The sequence below is a fragment of the Mauremys mutica genome, chromosome 2 (genome assembly GCF_020497125.1).
Source record: "Mauremys mutica isolate MM-2020 ecotype Southern chromosome 2, ASM2049712v1, whole genome shotgun sequence".
NCBI lineage: Eukaryota > Metazoa > Chordata > Testudines > Geoemydidae > Mauremys > Mauremys mutica.
The window spans coordinates 99,306,478-99,322,420 of record NC_059073.1 but is presented as its reverse complement, the minus strand read 5'-3'; the positions used below and the strand labels follow the sequence as shown (position 1 = coordinate 99,322,420).

At 46.4% G+C, this 15,943-nt stretch overlaps 1 protein-coding gene across 5 annotated transcripts in view; it reads left to right on the top strand.

The window, feature by feature from the left end:
* RTTN (rotatin) overlaps positions 1-15,943 on the top strand; it is a 175,401-nt gene that overhangs the window by 139,023 nt on the left and 20,435 nt on the right. For all 5 annotated transcript variants that reach the window (XM_045006473.1, XM_045006474.1, XM_045006472.1 and 2 more), the window contains 3 exons: positions 2,170-2,267; positions 3,347-3,424; positions 5,401-5,527. In XM_045006473.1, coding sequence (XP_044862408.1) covers positions 2,170-2,267; positions 3,347-3,424; positions 5,401-5,527 — 303 coding nt within the window. The remainder of the gene's footprint in view (positions 1-2,169; positions 2,268-3,346; positions 3,425-5,400; positions 5,528-15,943) is intronic.

Genomic DNA, 15,943 nt, shown 5'->3' with positions numbered 1-15,943 from the left:
TATGGCATTACTTAAAGACGTTGTAGTATATGAGATTTGCAGAGCCTCTAGCTGGTCTTCAGTACATACCTTCTCCAAGCACTATACCTTGGTCCATGCCTCTAGATCTAATATAGGGGTTGGCAATGTGGTTCGTTCTTGAGTTCTGCAATCTATTCCAAAGCTCCCTCCTCCCTGCGGGGATGATGCTCAGGAGTTACCTGAAGTGGAGTGCACTCATGGGGACACTACTCAAGGAAGAAGAAAAGATTACTCACCCATGCAGTAACTGTGGTTCTGTGAGATGTGTGTCCTTATGGGTGCTCCCTTACCTGCCCTCCTTCCTTCTCTGCTTCAGTATTTCCTTTGTGGGGCTTTGCAGTAGAGAAGGAACGGAGGGTGGTTTATCCATGCAGCCCTATTCAGCTTTTGAGCAGGGCATGAGGTTGAGCAGTGTGCATGTGTAGGCCAGACAGACACCGCTAATGAAAATCTCTGAAGGCATATGGGACATCTGTGCACCTGAAGTGGAGCACCCATAGGGGGTCACATCTCAAAGAACCAGTTACTGCGTATGTAAGTAACCGTTTCATCAGAGAATGGAGGCTTGTGTGTAGGTTTTTAATAATGTGATTTATTAGTAGAATATTATACATTCTATATTTATTTTTAATCCTTACAACTGTTCTCTGTGTGATATAATTATAGGATCTACTGCCCTAATGAATTTTAGAATACAGTTTGAATCACTACACTTGATACAGACACACAAATATTTCATTTGCCTAAATTTCAAAAAATAATATTTTTAAATCTGTTTATCTTGTTTCTTTGAAACTATATATATCACTGAGCATTAAACTTGAAATTTAGAAAACACAAAGGTTCTATTTCTCAGTCTAAAGATATTGTCTGTATAAGATTCTCATTCCTGGTTCTTGGTTCCTTAGCATGAGATTGGTAGAACTCTGCTGGCTCTGAAGTATGTAGATGCATGAAGACAATGAATTGGATAGAGCATTAGCTTTACTAGAAATCATCCACCACCCTTGCCAAGTATAAGTATTGCCCTCTGAATGTTGCTTCTTGACTATAGTTAGCAAAAGAACTCCCTACAAGCTACTGCTCAGATCACAGTGACTTGACGCTCATTAAGTATACTTCCTTCATCCCAGCTCTACCTGCTGGTCGGGTCCAGTACACCATTATACATTTCTGAAAGTTGGGCACATCAGTGTACTTTTGTGGTGTTCCAACACCTGTCTGTCTTAATGCTTTGACACCTATTTTCCTCAGCACTTAGAGTACTAAAAACATTCAAACACTGCTGGTGTCTAACACCTGTTTTTTTGTTTTGTTTTTGTTTTCTCTTTACCAGTGTCTCAGTGCTTTTGTGGTGTTCTCTGTGAAGACGCTGTGTCTTTGTATATGTGGACAGTTGTAGCACATTGGGCACTCCAAGCATACAAATAATAATAATAATAATAATTATTATTATTATTAATATGCTGTCATAAACTAGTTAAACTGTTACCTTTTTTTATCTCAGAAGGGCTGTATTTTGTAGGTGGATCCCTTTGTATAGTCTGCTTATTATTCTAAACTTGTGAAGCACTTTGGGGTCTTCTGGGATGAAGAACACTAGGTATAGTGTATATATAAGACATTACATCCCCCACCTGTTGCTGTTAGGTCATGTAACTTCCACTATGTGAAATTGCCTCACAGATCCCCACTTGCCTGACAAATCCCAGAACTGTTAAAAACCAATTAACCTAGAATGGGACACTATGCCTTGATGCATGCACAAAGAAGCAGAGAGAGTTTTAAAGGTGTACAACCCTAACTCCATCTGTTCCTGGGGTTTTTTTCCAACAAGGTTGATGGATCTCTGACCTTTTGTTCATAACTTCTTAATGTGAACTGGGTTTAGATATTGAACACAAATTCCTGTTCTTGGGTTCCAGTTGAGATATCCTAACCACCTAATTATTTTGAGTAACCAGTTGGGTTACTTGTTTTTACTCTTGCCTCATTTCCATCATATAGAGAGCCTTAATTGTGCTTTCCACATAAAGTTGAAGAGTTGATTAGGAAACAAAATTTCTTATTCTTTAATTTATAAGTGAGGGGTTTTTGATACTTTTGAATATAAATAGGCTTCTGAATTGTATGGATTTTGTCTTTCAGCTAACCTTATAGACAGCTGCATGGAACAGATGAAGCACATTCATGCACAGCTGAACTTAGAATCCCTCAGGCCTGGAAAAACAGCACAGAAAAAAAGGGTAACTGTAAAATCTACAAGGCGGACACAAAAAATTGTATCTGCAGTAGAAGATTTTTTTTTTTCAGATATTTGATATTCTTTCTTGGAAGTGAGAGTGCATTTGGTTAGAGTATTGCCCAATTATTGTGTTTTGATTGAATAATTAAATCTTTCTGTAGAGAGAAACAATTCAGACAGGGTCTCTGTTCCACTAATCATCAGTCCAGCTAATTTTATCTGCTTGGACTCTTCACTCTTTTGGAAGGGAATTATGAAGAGGAGGGTTGAACATGATTCTAGAAATATATGGAGCCACAATATTGTAAATACTATGGATGAGTATCCTATTTGTATGTTTGCAACTTTCTAACATCCCAATGATTTCCATACAGTTAATGTTTAATTATAGGGTATTGGTTTTTTGGAAAGAGGATTGCAGTTAGGGTTTATTATTTAAATACAAAGATAGCTAATAGTGTATATAGAAGCGCCTACAGCAATTTTTGATGGCATGTTATCTGTATTTTGTTAAAATGGGAAGAAACGTGTTACAAATGTCACTTGTAAAAATGACTTGTATATTTCCTTCTATTTCATCCTCCCCTTCTCTCGCTGTCTCACATTGCCTCTTTGAGAGGCCTTTTACTTCATCACTCAGAGTCCCAGCCAGCATACATAAAGGGATTTAAAAACAAGTGTTACATGTATCACCTTACAGAGATGAAGCATGGACCCTATTTTATATCCCTGTTCCTTTATGCTTGATAGAACAGAAATAGATTTCTGTGGTGGATGAGCTTACTGAAATATCACTTTTCAGAGATGGTTAGCATTCTACAAGTAAAGATTCTGTGTAGGGTGACCAGATAGGAAGTGTAAAAAATCAGGGCGGAGATGGGTGGTAATAGGTGCCTATATAAGAAAAAGCCCCCAAAATCAGGACTGTCCCTATAAAATTGGGATATCTGGTCACCCTAGTTCTCTGGCATAAGTGGAGAGCTTGGGTGTTAAAATATAGCCATTAAGACAAACATGCTGCTTATATAAAATGGATTCTGTTTTCAAATTGACACTCTTGAAACATTTTTGTCCAAACAGGAGGATAACCTTATAAGGGAACTAAGGGTTGTTCTGCAGCTCCTAAGAAACTGCCTCTTTCGAAATGAAGAGTGCAAAGTAAGTAGTCATACTATTTGTATTATAATATTACTGCATACGGCTAGTTTGAGGTCTAAGAATAAAGATTACAGATATGTTCAATTTTAAATATTGTTCAGGTTGATTGGCCCTCATCTTAGTACTAATGGCTAGAATACCTCATTGTTTCCTGCAGCAGAGAACATTACATGCATACATCAGACCTTTTAACTGACACTGAAACTTTAGCTCCAAGCAACTGAATACAAACTTTTGCCAACAGAGGTGGAATAGGATGCTATGCTAAAAATCTGTAGCTGGTGGCCAAAATATTTGGTAGGGGACAATGGATGCCAGAGACCTGCTCCAATAAACCTTCTTTTCTGTTTCCTACCCATTTCTTACCTCCCCCTGCTAGAAGACAAAATTTCAAAAGTGAAAAATGGAACACTTATTGGTAGGATGGGGGGTGAGGAAAAACATAGGAAAGAGTTCTAGGAGATGTCCCCCTATTGGTGCTCCATTACCTGCCTGCCTGCCTCCCCTCTGCTTTGGAGAGAAGGAAGTGGGGAGCAGTTGGACTGTACAGTGCTATATATAGCTGCCACTCACAGCACAAGACAGGGAGGTGTGCATGATCCAATGGGCACTGCTACCAAAGATCTCCAATCCCAGGGATGGGGATGCTGCCGCACCTACAGTGGAGCATCCATAGGGACACACATCTCGAGGAACCTCCGTTATTGCACAGATGACTTTTTTTTTTACTGCTTATGACTGAAGTTCTCTGAATGTATTCTCTGCAGAACTACACTGATCCTCCCTCCTTTGCTGCTTTTTCCAGAGTTTTAGTAACTAATTTAGTTGAGGTAGAGGGAAACAGTATGTGTAGGAGGGTGAGGCCTTGTAAAATCACAGTTGGAATGTTAGAACATTTTCAGTTTCATGTGCATGCTCCCCAGTAATTAAAAGTTCTGTTATCCAGCTCTGTACCAACCGGAAAGCTCTATAAACAGCATTTCTAATCTTCATAGAAAGTCCGGTTGGCACAGAGCCAGCAGGCTCCCTACCTGGCTCCACGCAGCTCCCCGCAAGCAGCAATCTGTTCCGAGGCGGAGGCGCAGTTAGGCGGCTCTGAACACAGCCTCCGTCCACAGGCGCCACCTCTGCAGCTCTCATTCGCTGCAGTCCGCGTCCAATGGGAACTGCAGAGCAAGCGCTCGGAGGAGGGCGGCAGCACAGAGCTGCCTAGCCATGCCTCCGCCTCGGAACAGCAGGGACAGGTCTCCATTTGCGGGCAGCCGCCCAAGGTGAGTGTCTCCCTGATCTGGCATCCGGAGCCCCCTCCTGTGCACCGAGCCCCATCCCGCACCCAAACTCCGTCCCAGAGCCTGCGCTCCACACCTCCTCCCGCGACCCAGCCCCACATCTCCCGCACCCAAACTCCCTCCCTCTTAGTTAACTGGAAATTTTCACTTACTGGCACCCCCCATTTCCTCAACATGCCGGATAAACAAGCTTTTACTGTATTTAGTTGCTGGTAAATAACCTTCAGTTTATACAGTATGAGGATGAAACAAAAAAAAAGTCAGTGCACATCTATGAGAATTTACTAACGAGTCAATGGAGGCTATTCCAGTATCAAGAAAATAGCAAAAAGTATCAGTGCATGTAAATAAAGACAATCTTCTGGAGTCCAGATGGAACCAGCTCAATCAAGTCTCAGTGTTGACTTGAATTTAAATGTGCTTGAGGCAGCTTGTGGAGACAACATTCCAGTATTGAAACAAGACTGTCTTCTGCCTCTATTACCATTTAAAGCAACCAAGTCAATTTTAACTAAAGTAATCTAAAGTACATTAAAGGGACCCTTCAAGGTAAAAAGAATTTTTAAAAGAACTCCATAGGATGTTAAAATTCTTTAATTTCCTTTGTTTGCTTTCAATATTGCACAAAATACTTCAAAACAATATTCATTATTGTACTGTACATTCCTCCTCATTCCTTGCTGTTAGGTGGCAGCACTTGAGGCTCATCTTGTCCCTGTCCTCCACTCTCTGTGGCCATGGTTTATAATGGATGACTCCTTAATGCAAATCGCTCTTCATTTGCTTTGTGTCTACACTGCAAATTATCCCACAGGTAAGAGACTCAAGTTTTGATATATGATGTCAAAACATTTTATCCAGAGTAATTTCTATGTAAAGAGGAAAAAAAGAGGCAAAAGAATGACTACTTCTGGTGCTCTTCACAAACAAGTATAAAGAAAAAGGATGAAACCTGGCCTCATCAAAGTGGATGGGAATTTTGTCATTGCCTCAATAAGAGTCAAGGGTGTGCCTCAGGTCCCTGTTCTGAGGAGCATATTCTTTAAATCTGAACGTCTCCATGTCTTTGGGGGTGGGGGAAAGGTTGGGTTTTAAAAGATCCTATATTAAATAGGTATTAAATTCTAGGCGAGCCTCAATGCTACTAAAATCCCCATAGACCCACACATTGTAATATATTCTGTGGAAATACCACCTTCAGGAATTACGTGGCAGAGAAAAGTAAAACAATACTTCCTTTATTAAGAACACTTGTGGATGAGCCATTATTAAGAAAGCTGCATTCCTGCAAGAAAGTGGTAATGTGACATTATAAATTCATGGAATTTAAGGCCACAAGGGAGTATTAGATCATCTAGTCTGACTTGTATATTGCAGGCTATTAAATTTCACCCATTTATCCCTGTATTGAGCCCACTAACTTGTGTTTGACTAAAGCATAACTTGTTTTCCAAAAAGGCATCCGGTATTGATCTGAAGGCATCAAGAAATGGAGAATCCATCACTTCCCTTGGTAGTGTGTTTCAGTGGCTAATCACTCCAACTATTAAATTCAAATTAGAAATAAGTCTTATCTAGCTTCCAGCTATTGGTTCTTGTTATGCCTTTCTCTGCTAGATTAAAGATCCCTTCAGTACCCGGTATTTTCTCCCTATGAAGGTACTTATTCATTGTGATCAAGTCACCTCTCAATCTTGTGATATGTTATGATAGCAATAGCAAATACCTTTCTAAACACTTGATAAACACTGTTTTAGAGGCATCTGTGTTTTTATTGTGCTTCCAACAACCTCTGTCATTATTCTCTTTCCATAATAAGTGTACCTCAGCATTCAGAGCATCAAGGGTAAATACAATAAAACAAACTGATGACTATCTGTTAATTGTGATCTGCTATCAGCCAATCAAATTTCTGTTCCAGTAAGATTGCCTGTCTTCTCCATATTAACTCACTGTGCAGTGCTGTTACCAAGTTCCCAAGTAAATAGAGAGGAATAAAGCCCTCTCAAGGTGAGTCATCTTCAAGTCAGCTCTTCTTTCAGGGAGGAGTCATTTGGCAAAGGTCATCCAAGGAGCTTCTGCATTCCGTTGGCCCTTTCTCAGTAGCTAAGAAGTGAAAGTCTGCTGTCCTCTTTTCACTGCCCTCAGCTGAGCTTGGTTTCTCCCTTTTAAGCTCTTCCATCCATTTTTGACCTCTCTCACAAGTTTGATGGGGTGGGGCAACCTGAATCCACATTAGCTCATTAACCCTGTGTTGCCCAATGTGTGATTTGTATACCCCATCACAAATTCTCTGAAATTTCCCTTGGGGTTGTCTACACAAAGGAGTTGCACCTGTGTAATTTAAATTGGTTTAAGCCAGTGCAAATACCCATGTGGACATTCTTATATCAGTTTAAAGTTGGTTATATCAGATTAGCTTGTGCCTAATATATCAATGCAGTCTGAATCAAAGTAAGCCAGGTTTAGAGTGTCAACACACACAAACTAAATACACCTTAGTTGAATGGTGAAAATTAACGTGTGGACCGTGCTTTAATGTATTTCCAGTAATAGACCTGTTCAACTGAATTATCTGTTGTATTCAGCCTACTGAGGAGGAGACTGCTCAGCAACAAAAGCCATATCAAGTTTAGGAACTTCCAATTATGAAAAACATTTGTTAAAATGAATGTTTATATAGTAAAAAAATTATGGATTACTTGCTCATTTTTATTTTAGAATTTAACTTAGCATATACATGCAAAAGCTATCTGAAAAGTGGGATTTTTTTAGTAGTAGGGAAGGACTTAATATATTAATTTATATTGGAACAGCTTCATGATGTGGCCTTGATCCTGTACCATGTGGACAGACTGCTGTATTTGCATGGAGTTCCATTGATTTCAGTAGGGATCTGCCCATACATTATAACTTGCAGCATAAGACCTACATCAGCCAAAAACACAGACAGTTGTTAACAAACTTCAGTGAACTTTCAAAAGTTACCTATATTGGTGAAAAAACTGGAATACCGTGTGTGTTTTGTCCACATTTAAAGAGGATGTTGAAAAACTTGAGGCTGAAAAAGAGCCACAACAATTATTTGAGGGCTGGAGAAAATGCCTTATAGTAAGAGACTTAAAGAGCTCAATCTGTTTAATTTATCAAAAAGAAGACAAAGGTGACTTGATCATAGTGTAGAATCTAGCAGAGAAGGTCATAACAAGAACCATGCTGGAAACTGAAGCTGGACAAATTCCTAGAATTCTTAAAAATAGGGCATACATTTTTAACAGTAACAGTGACTAACTAATAGAACAAACTATCAAAAGAAGTGGTTAATCCTCCTGACCCCTTCAAATCAAGACTGGATGCTTTCTGGAAGTGTATGCGTTAACACATGAATGGTGTCAGTGCAGAGACAACCAGGTGAACTTTACTGGTCTGTGATATGTAGGAGGCGAGACTAGATAATTTAATGGTCCCTTCTGGCCGTAAACTGTTTGAATCTAGGTTAGAAGGAAGTTTCCATTCTTCTTCGAGTGATTGCTCCTATGCATTCCAGTTAGGTGTGTGCGCGCCGCGTGCACGTTCGTCGGAAGATTTTTACCCTAGCAACACTCGGTGGGTCGGCTGGGCGCCCCCTGGAGTGGCGCCGCTATGGCGCAGGATATATACCCCTGCCGACCCATCCGCCCCTCAGTTCCTTCTTACCGCCCGTGTCGGTCGTTGGAGCAGTGGAGCGCGGCTTAGCTGACCTCCACTTCCCTAGCTACTCGTAGTTTCTCTCGTTAAGTATATAGTTCAGATGTTTATAGTTGTAGTTAACTTTATTTGTTTGTAGTATAGTATAGTGTATTTATTTCACAGGGGTTCGGGGTTTATCCCCATCCCCTCACCCGGTGCCGGGTCCGATGCCCGGTCCACAGGGTTTTATAATGCTCGGCCGGCCACAAGCCGATGCCGACAAGAGATCCTCTCCTAAGTGCCTCGAGGGATCTCACCTCACAGATAAGTGCCGCATTTGTGAGGCCTTTAATCCGAGAACAAAGGGGAGCGGGACTTTCGTCTCAAACAGCTCCTGTGGGAGGCAGCTCTTGCTCCTCTGCTCTCGGCGCCAAGCGCTGGTTAGTCTTCAAGGAGCGCTCCCTCGGCACCGGATCGCCGGTACCGCCAAGGCCTCTCGGCACCAGCCGTCGCTGGCTTCCACTCGGCATGGATCCCTCTCCTGGAGGATGACGAGGCACAATATCCTTGCGTCTGAGCCGCCTGCTCTGCAGCCGAGCGCTATGCTCAGTCGGATCGCCCGGCACCGATGTCTGCCGTGGCACCGACAATATCCGCACCGTTAACTCCGGCCAGGCAAGAGCCGTCGAGTCCGGTGCTGGAATGCTCCCCAGTACGAACCGTGGTTGAGCTCGCTATGAAGCTGCGTCCGAGCCGCCTGCTCCGCAGCCGAGCGCTACGCTCAGTCGGATCTCCCAGCACCGATGTCTGCTGCAGCACCGACAATATCTGCACCGTTAACTCCGGCCAGGCAAGAGCCGTCGAGTCCGGTGCTGGAAAGCTCCCTGGTACGGACCGTGGTCGAGCTCGCTATTAAGCTGCGTCCGAGATGCCTGCTCCGCAGCCCGAGCGCTCTACTACGTCGCACTGCCCAGCACCGGTACCTGCTGCGGCACCGATAGTATCAGCACCGTAGACTCCGGCCACGCAAGAGCCGTCGAGTCCAGCACCTGAACGCTCCCCGGTGCGAGCTATGGTCGAGCTCACTATTCCCTCCACGCCGGAAACATTTCCACAGCGAGGGAGTTGATGGCAAGGGCAGAGCCTGCGCGGCTTTAACCCCCGGCACCGCCGGTGCGGGTTATATTGTCTATCGGCGAGCCTGTCTTGCTCACGCCACCCGGCGTCGGCACCGCAGAGCGGCACCGTTCATGATCGCGGTCCCGCAGACGTTCTCGGTCCCGTCACCGATCGAGGTCCCGACGCCGCTCGCAGTCTCGGCACCGTTCTCCATTTCGGTACCAGTAGTACTCGCGGCACCGGTCAGCGTCCCGTTCGCCGGCCCGGTACACTCAGCATCGATCCAGCTCCCGGCACCGCCCCAGGCACCGGGACTCCCGTAGCCACTCCTGATCATCGAGCCTCGCGCTCTCGGTCGACCGCCCGGCACAGCTCCGGTGGCAGGTCCCGTTCTCGGTACCGGTATGTCTCCCGGTACCGATCCCCGGTGCCGCGTCGAGCGACGTCAGTTAGAGAGGGAGACTCTACCAAGGGCTTTCAGCTCCTCCAGGGCCATCCAGCCATGCATCAGTGTTGCCCCGTGCGGACACTTCATATGCGCAGTACTCGGTTTTCCGATGTGCCCTCCAGAGTCTTCCAGGAGACCTATCAGTGGTCATTCTAGTCACCTTGGGCGTACTACCACGCCAGAGGCGTACCGGTGGTCCCATCTCGCTCCGTTCCGTCGGAGCTCTGGGTGCCAGAGGCGACAATTAGCCGTTCCCCTCCGACCGGTACAGAGTAAGCCCCGGTTCAGCCACCGGGCTCCCAGATCCCACCGGATCAGGAGGTCGTCCAGGAGCGCGAGCCCATACAGGACCCGCTTGTACCTGGCCTTTCTTCTTCCTCCTCCCCAGATGAGGCGGGGGCAGGAACATACTCCTCGGGCCCTCCTCTGATCGAAATGCAAGTACATGGTATCCTCCAGGGGGTACGAGTACCTATATGTACATCTCCCCCCCCCCCCCCCGCTCCCTTGTCGTCCAGTCCCTCAATGGGACGGAACGCCATGGCCAACAGGCACCAGCCCCTAAATCCAAGGAGGCTAGGCGAATGGTCTTACTGGGCCGTAAGATGTACTCGGCGGGAGCACTGCAACTTTGTTTAGCAAACTAGCAAGCCCTGCTTAGCCGCTACTATGGGTGGCGGTGGGCAAATTTACAGAGTCGGTTCTTCAGAACTCCCGTCAAGAGTTTGATGCCCTGGAACAAAGGAAGAAGCTGGCGAGGGCTTCCCTCCAGGCCTCGTTGGATGCAGCTGACTCCGCTGCCACAACTCTGGCCTCGGGTGTTGCCACGAGGCGCATTTCATGACTCCAGTTATCGAGCCTTCCCTCGCAGCTGCTGCACTCTATACAGGACTTGCCCTTCAATGGCAAAGGCCTGTTCTCTGAAAAAAACTGGCCCTAGGCTGCAAAGCCTAAAGGGCAGCAGGGTCACTTTGCGCTCTCTCTCTCGGCATGCACACGCCGGTGCTTCAGTGCCGACCTTTCCGTCCCCAGCCTCACCGCTCTTACCCTGCGACTAGACAAAGACAGGACTTTGCCAGCAGGAGTCGCTTACGCGGTCGTAGGCGTCAATCAGGACCCCAAAGGAGCCAAAATTGCAGTCCTTCTAACCACAATGGGAAAAAAAAGCCTACCCATCCTCGTCCCTCTTAGGGACCCCTCTCACGAGTGATTCCTCTTGCAAGAGGTGCGGACGCTCCTCTTCATCGGAGCTATACAGGAGGTATCTAAGGACGAAACCTAATCCCCTAGGCGAAGGGAGGTCTCAGACCTATCCTAGACCTGCGGGACCCCAACAAGTTCACGATGTCCCAAAGACTGGAATGCCGCCCTCGATATGAAGGGCGCGTATTTTCACGTCGCCATTTCTCTTCCACACAGAAGGTACCCCCGGTTTGGGGCTGTAACAGGGCGGTACTCACCCCTGCTGCGCCTCCTACTGGTTACTCCGGGAATTAGCTCTTCTTCCAGTCCGGAGCGCCCTCTGCAGACTGGTGATCCACCTGTTTTGCTCTCGGCCCCGCGTCCCTCCCTGGACCGGGTGCCCTTTTAACTATAACAGGGTCTCCTCCTCCCAGGGGAACCCCCACCCTACTATGCCTCAGTAGTGGCCACTGACAGCCATGGTCTAGCCCCACACCCTGGGGCAGACTGCAGCATCGGCCCACTCATCACAGGCAAAAGGGGTTTGGACCTGCTGCTTTACCTACTCCTGGGTTGTCCCTTGCAACCCCCAGTACCTCTTGCCCTTTTCTAGGCCGCAGCCAGGGGCTTTCCAGGCTGGAGCTTCCCTAGCTCGTCAGCCCTTCCCCAGCCCTGCTTCACCATAGGTACCTTCTCAGCCTCTAAGCAGCCAGGCCCATCTCTCTCTGGAAGCAGAGAGAGACTGACTGCTCCTGGCTTCCCTGCCTTCTTATAAGCCCTGTTCAGTTTGGGGCGTGGCCTCCAGCTGCAGCCACTTCCCCAATCAGCCCAGCCAAAAAGCCCCTTCCCAGGGCTGTTTTAAAGCCCAAAAGGGCAGGAGCGGGTAGCCACCCTGCTACAGGGGTCTACCGTCGTTTCCAGTATACGGCCCTCCCGGTTGGCCTCTATACAGCCCAAGTGTATTCAAAGTGCAGGGCTGTAGTCGCCGCCTCTCTTCGCCACCGTCGGATACACGTTCTCCGTATCTAGACGATTGGCTCATTCGAGGGACCACCGGGCCCAAGTTACCAGTCATGTGGGCATCGACACGGAACTATTCCTGTGTCTAGGCCTGATGATCAATAGAATAATCCACTCTGATTCCCACACAGGGAATAGAATTCATTGGGGCCATCCTGGACTCCAGTCTCGCCAGAGCCTGCTTACCTCAGCCTCGGTTTCAGGCGATGGTAACAATTGTACAAGGTCTACGGACCTTCCCGACAACTTTGGCTCGCACTTGCCTAGGTTTTCCTGAGTCACATGGCTGTCTGCACGTTTGTTTCCAAACATGCCAGGCTTCGCTTCCGTCCACTTCAATCGTGGCTCACCTTGGTGTACCACCCGGGCAGAGATAGCATACTCATGGTCGTCTCGTTCCCCCTGAGCATCCTAGGCTCCCTCGACCGGGAGTCAGCGCCCTCCCTGGTGTATCCAGGGATGCTGTTTCATTCACCCCTCGGGGTCCCTCGTGACAGACACCCCATCTCTCAGCTGGGTGCTCACCTGGGTCAGTTTCGCACTCATGGCCTTCGGTCGGCTCAAGAGCTGGCCTTGCACATCGATGTCCGAGAGCTGAGAGCAGTCTGCCTTGTATGCCAGGCATTTCAGCTGGCGGATCGCCTCAGCAGATCCTTCCTGTCTCACAAGTGGTCGTTTCCTCCGGACATTATCCATTCCGTTTTTCGGAAGTGGGACTTTCCCCGCATAGCCCTCTTCGCTCTCACGAGAACGAAAAGAGAGAGAAGTTCTCTTCATTCCAAGGCCTCTCCCCGGGCTCGATCTTGGAGGTGTTTTCTGATGCCGTGGATGAGTCATCAGCTGTACGTTTTTCCACCGTTCCGGCTGGTTCACAGGGTCCTGCTGTAACTCCGCAGGGACAGAGCGCACCTGATCATGATTGCTCCAGCGTGGCCCAGGCAGCACTGGTACACCAGGTTGCTACCCCTGTCGATAGCCAACCCTATTCCCCTGCCTCTTTGCCCAGACCCCATAGCGCGGGATCACGGTAAGCTTCACCACCCAGATTTGTAATCCCTGCACCTCACAGCATGGCTGCTGCGTGGCGGAACCGATCCGAGTTACATTGTTCTGCCTCGGTTCTACAGGATTCTCCTGGGTGGTAGGAAATCTTCCACTCGGTTAACGTATCTGGCAGAGTGGAAGCGTTTCTCCTGCTGCTATGTAACGCACAATGTTTCTCCCACCGAGGTCCCAATCCATTCCCTCTTGGTCTACCTCTGGTCTCTCAAACAGCAGCACCGGGCGCGGTCCTCCTTAAGGGTACACTTGGCAGCCATCTCTCCCTTCCACCCAGCGGAGAGTGGCCACTCCGTATTCTTACACCTTGTGGTTTATAGGTTCCTCAAGGGTTTGGAGCATTATACCCCCCCAGTTGGCCCCCGCCAAAACCTGGGTCTTCAACCTGGTTCTAACCAGTTTTATGATTGCCCCATTCGGGCCACTGACAACATGCTCGCTGACACCTGTCCTGGAAGACAGTTTTCCTTGTAGCCTTTCTATCGGCCAGACGAGTCTCCGAGCTTCAGGCTCTCACAATGGACCCATGGTATACTGTGTTCCTCAAGGACAAGGGCAGTTGTTACCACGTCCGACCTTCCCCCCTAAGGTGGTGTCGGCCTCTCATATCAACCAGGATATCTTCCTTCCGGTCTTCTTTCCGAAGCCACACTCATCGCAAGGAGAGCAACAATTGCCCTCCCTAGACGACCATAGGGCGTCCGCAATCTACATCGAGCGGACAAAGCCCTTTCGTAACACCCCCAAACCTTCGTCGTACCGGCATACCGGACGAAGGGCATACCTGTCTCCTCCTAGAGGATTTCATCTTCAATGTCGTTGTGCATCCGCACCTCCTGTGTTTTGGCCCATGTTCCATAGAACCACCTTACTGCACATTCCACCAGGGCTCAGGCTTCTCTGCTGCCTTCCTGGCTCACATACCCTTTCAGGGGTTGTGTCGTGCAACTACCTGGTCCTCGGTCCACACCTTTGCCTCATTGGTCCAAGAGTCCAGAGCTGATGCAGCCTTTGGCTCAGCAGTTTTGCATTCTGCAACATCTAACTCCAACCCCATCGCCTACGTAAGGCTTGGGAATCACCTAACTGGAATGCATAGGAGCAATCACTCGAAGAAGAAAAGACGGTTACTCACCGTTGTAACTGTTGTTCTTCGAGATGTGTTGCTCTTATCCATTCCAGACCCGCCCTCCTTCCCCACTGTCGGAGTAGCCGGCAAGAAGGAACTGAGGGGCGGATGGGTCGGCTGAGGTATATATCCTGCGCCATAGCGGCGCCACTCCAGGGGGCGCCCAGCCAACCCACCGAGTGTTGCTAGGGTAAAAATCTTCCAACGAACGTGCACGCGGCGCGCACACACCTAACTGGAATGGATAGGAGCAACACATCTCGAAGAACAACAGTTACAACGGTGAGTAACCATCTTTTTTTTTATTTTGTTGTACTTTGCCTATAAGGGGATGTGGTTTCAGTTTATTCATGTTCTTTCTTACTATTCAGGCTAGCTGCAAGCTGAGCCAACCCACTCACCTTATCAGTTCATTAAACCACTTCCGTTAGCGTCCTTGGAGTAAAGCAATGTTTGGTGATGCTCATCTATAAGCAACAGCTAGAGATGAACTACTTTTTTTTTTTGTATTGTGGGGGTCCAACTTGCTTGTGTATGTGTGTGCTGGCTGCTACTGCAATATAAAAGTTAAATACATGTGAGATAGGGGTATTTGTAATGCAAAAAATATTTTGGGGGAGGGGTGGGTGGAGGAAAATTGAACCTGACCTTGCTGGTAGCTGCATAGAGTAATGTTGGCTCAAACAGTCCAGCTTGCATGAAATGAAGGCTTTCAGAGCATTAGGTTTCTATTTTTAAAGAATAGTATTTCAGGAATGACTTTAAACATTCAAGGCAGTTCTGCTAATTTTTCCTGTGAGCAGTAACTGTGCACATTACCTTAGATGTAGAAACTGGGGGGAAAAAAGGCCCTGATTTTTGTGATGTTCCTCTCAACTATAGCATGAGATTAGTTTAACAGTTGCACCACGAAGGCCTTATTTCTGCAAATTGTTCCATGCAGGTGGGTCTGTGGACTTTTTTGGAACTCCACACAGAATAGCTTTCAGGATTGGGGTCCATCTTTGTATTCCAGAAAAATAAAATGGTTACTTATACGGCAGACAGAGGCCAGTTTATTACCACAAAGATACCCTGTATTTCACATATTGCATTTATATTATATTTTATAATCCAGAAATAGCGAACTTTGAGGTTAATTTTATACCTTGCTTTTCTTTTTTGAGATTATAAGAGTTTTCCTCACACCATTGTGGGAAGTGTAATAATGACATTGAGTTCAGACTGAGTATATGATAATAATTATTTAATAACAGCCATTCTATTAAGGTTTGAATATAAATAACTGGAAATAAAAAATAAATTCACTGAATAGCATAAATATTGCTATTTGTCATTGAATAAACATAAATGTAATTATTGACTTGATTGTTGGAGAATTACTTTTCCCCCAAATTCAACCAAAGGTAACCATATATTTAAAAACATTTTTTCTCAAATGTTGAGTAATTTTTTTTTTTTAGATGAGACTTCCTGTTGCTATTATTTACCAAGTTTTATAAAACAATATGTTTTTGGAAGATAACATGTCTTTCAATAATTTGCAATAGAACTACTAAATGCAGCTCACCAGAATATCAGAATATTCTTTAATTAAAATATTT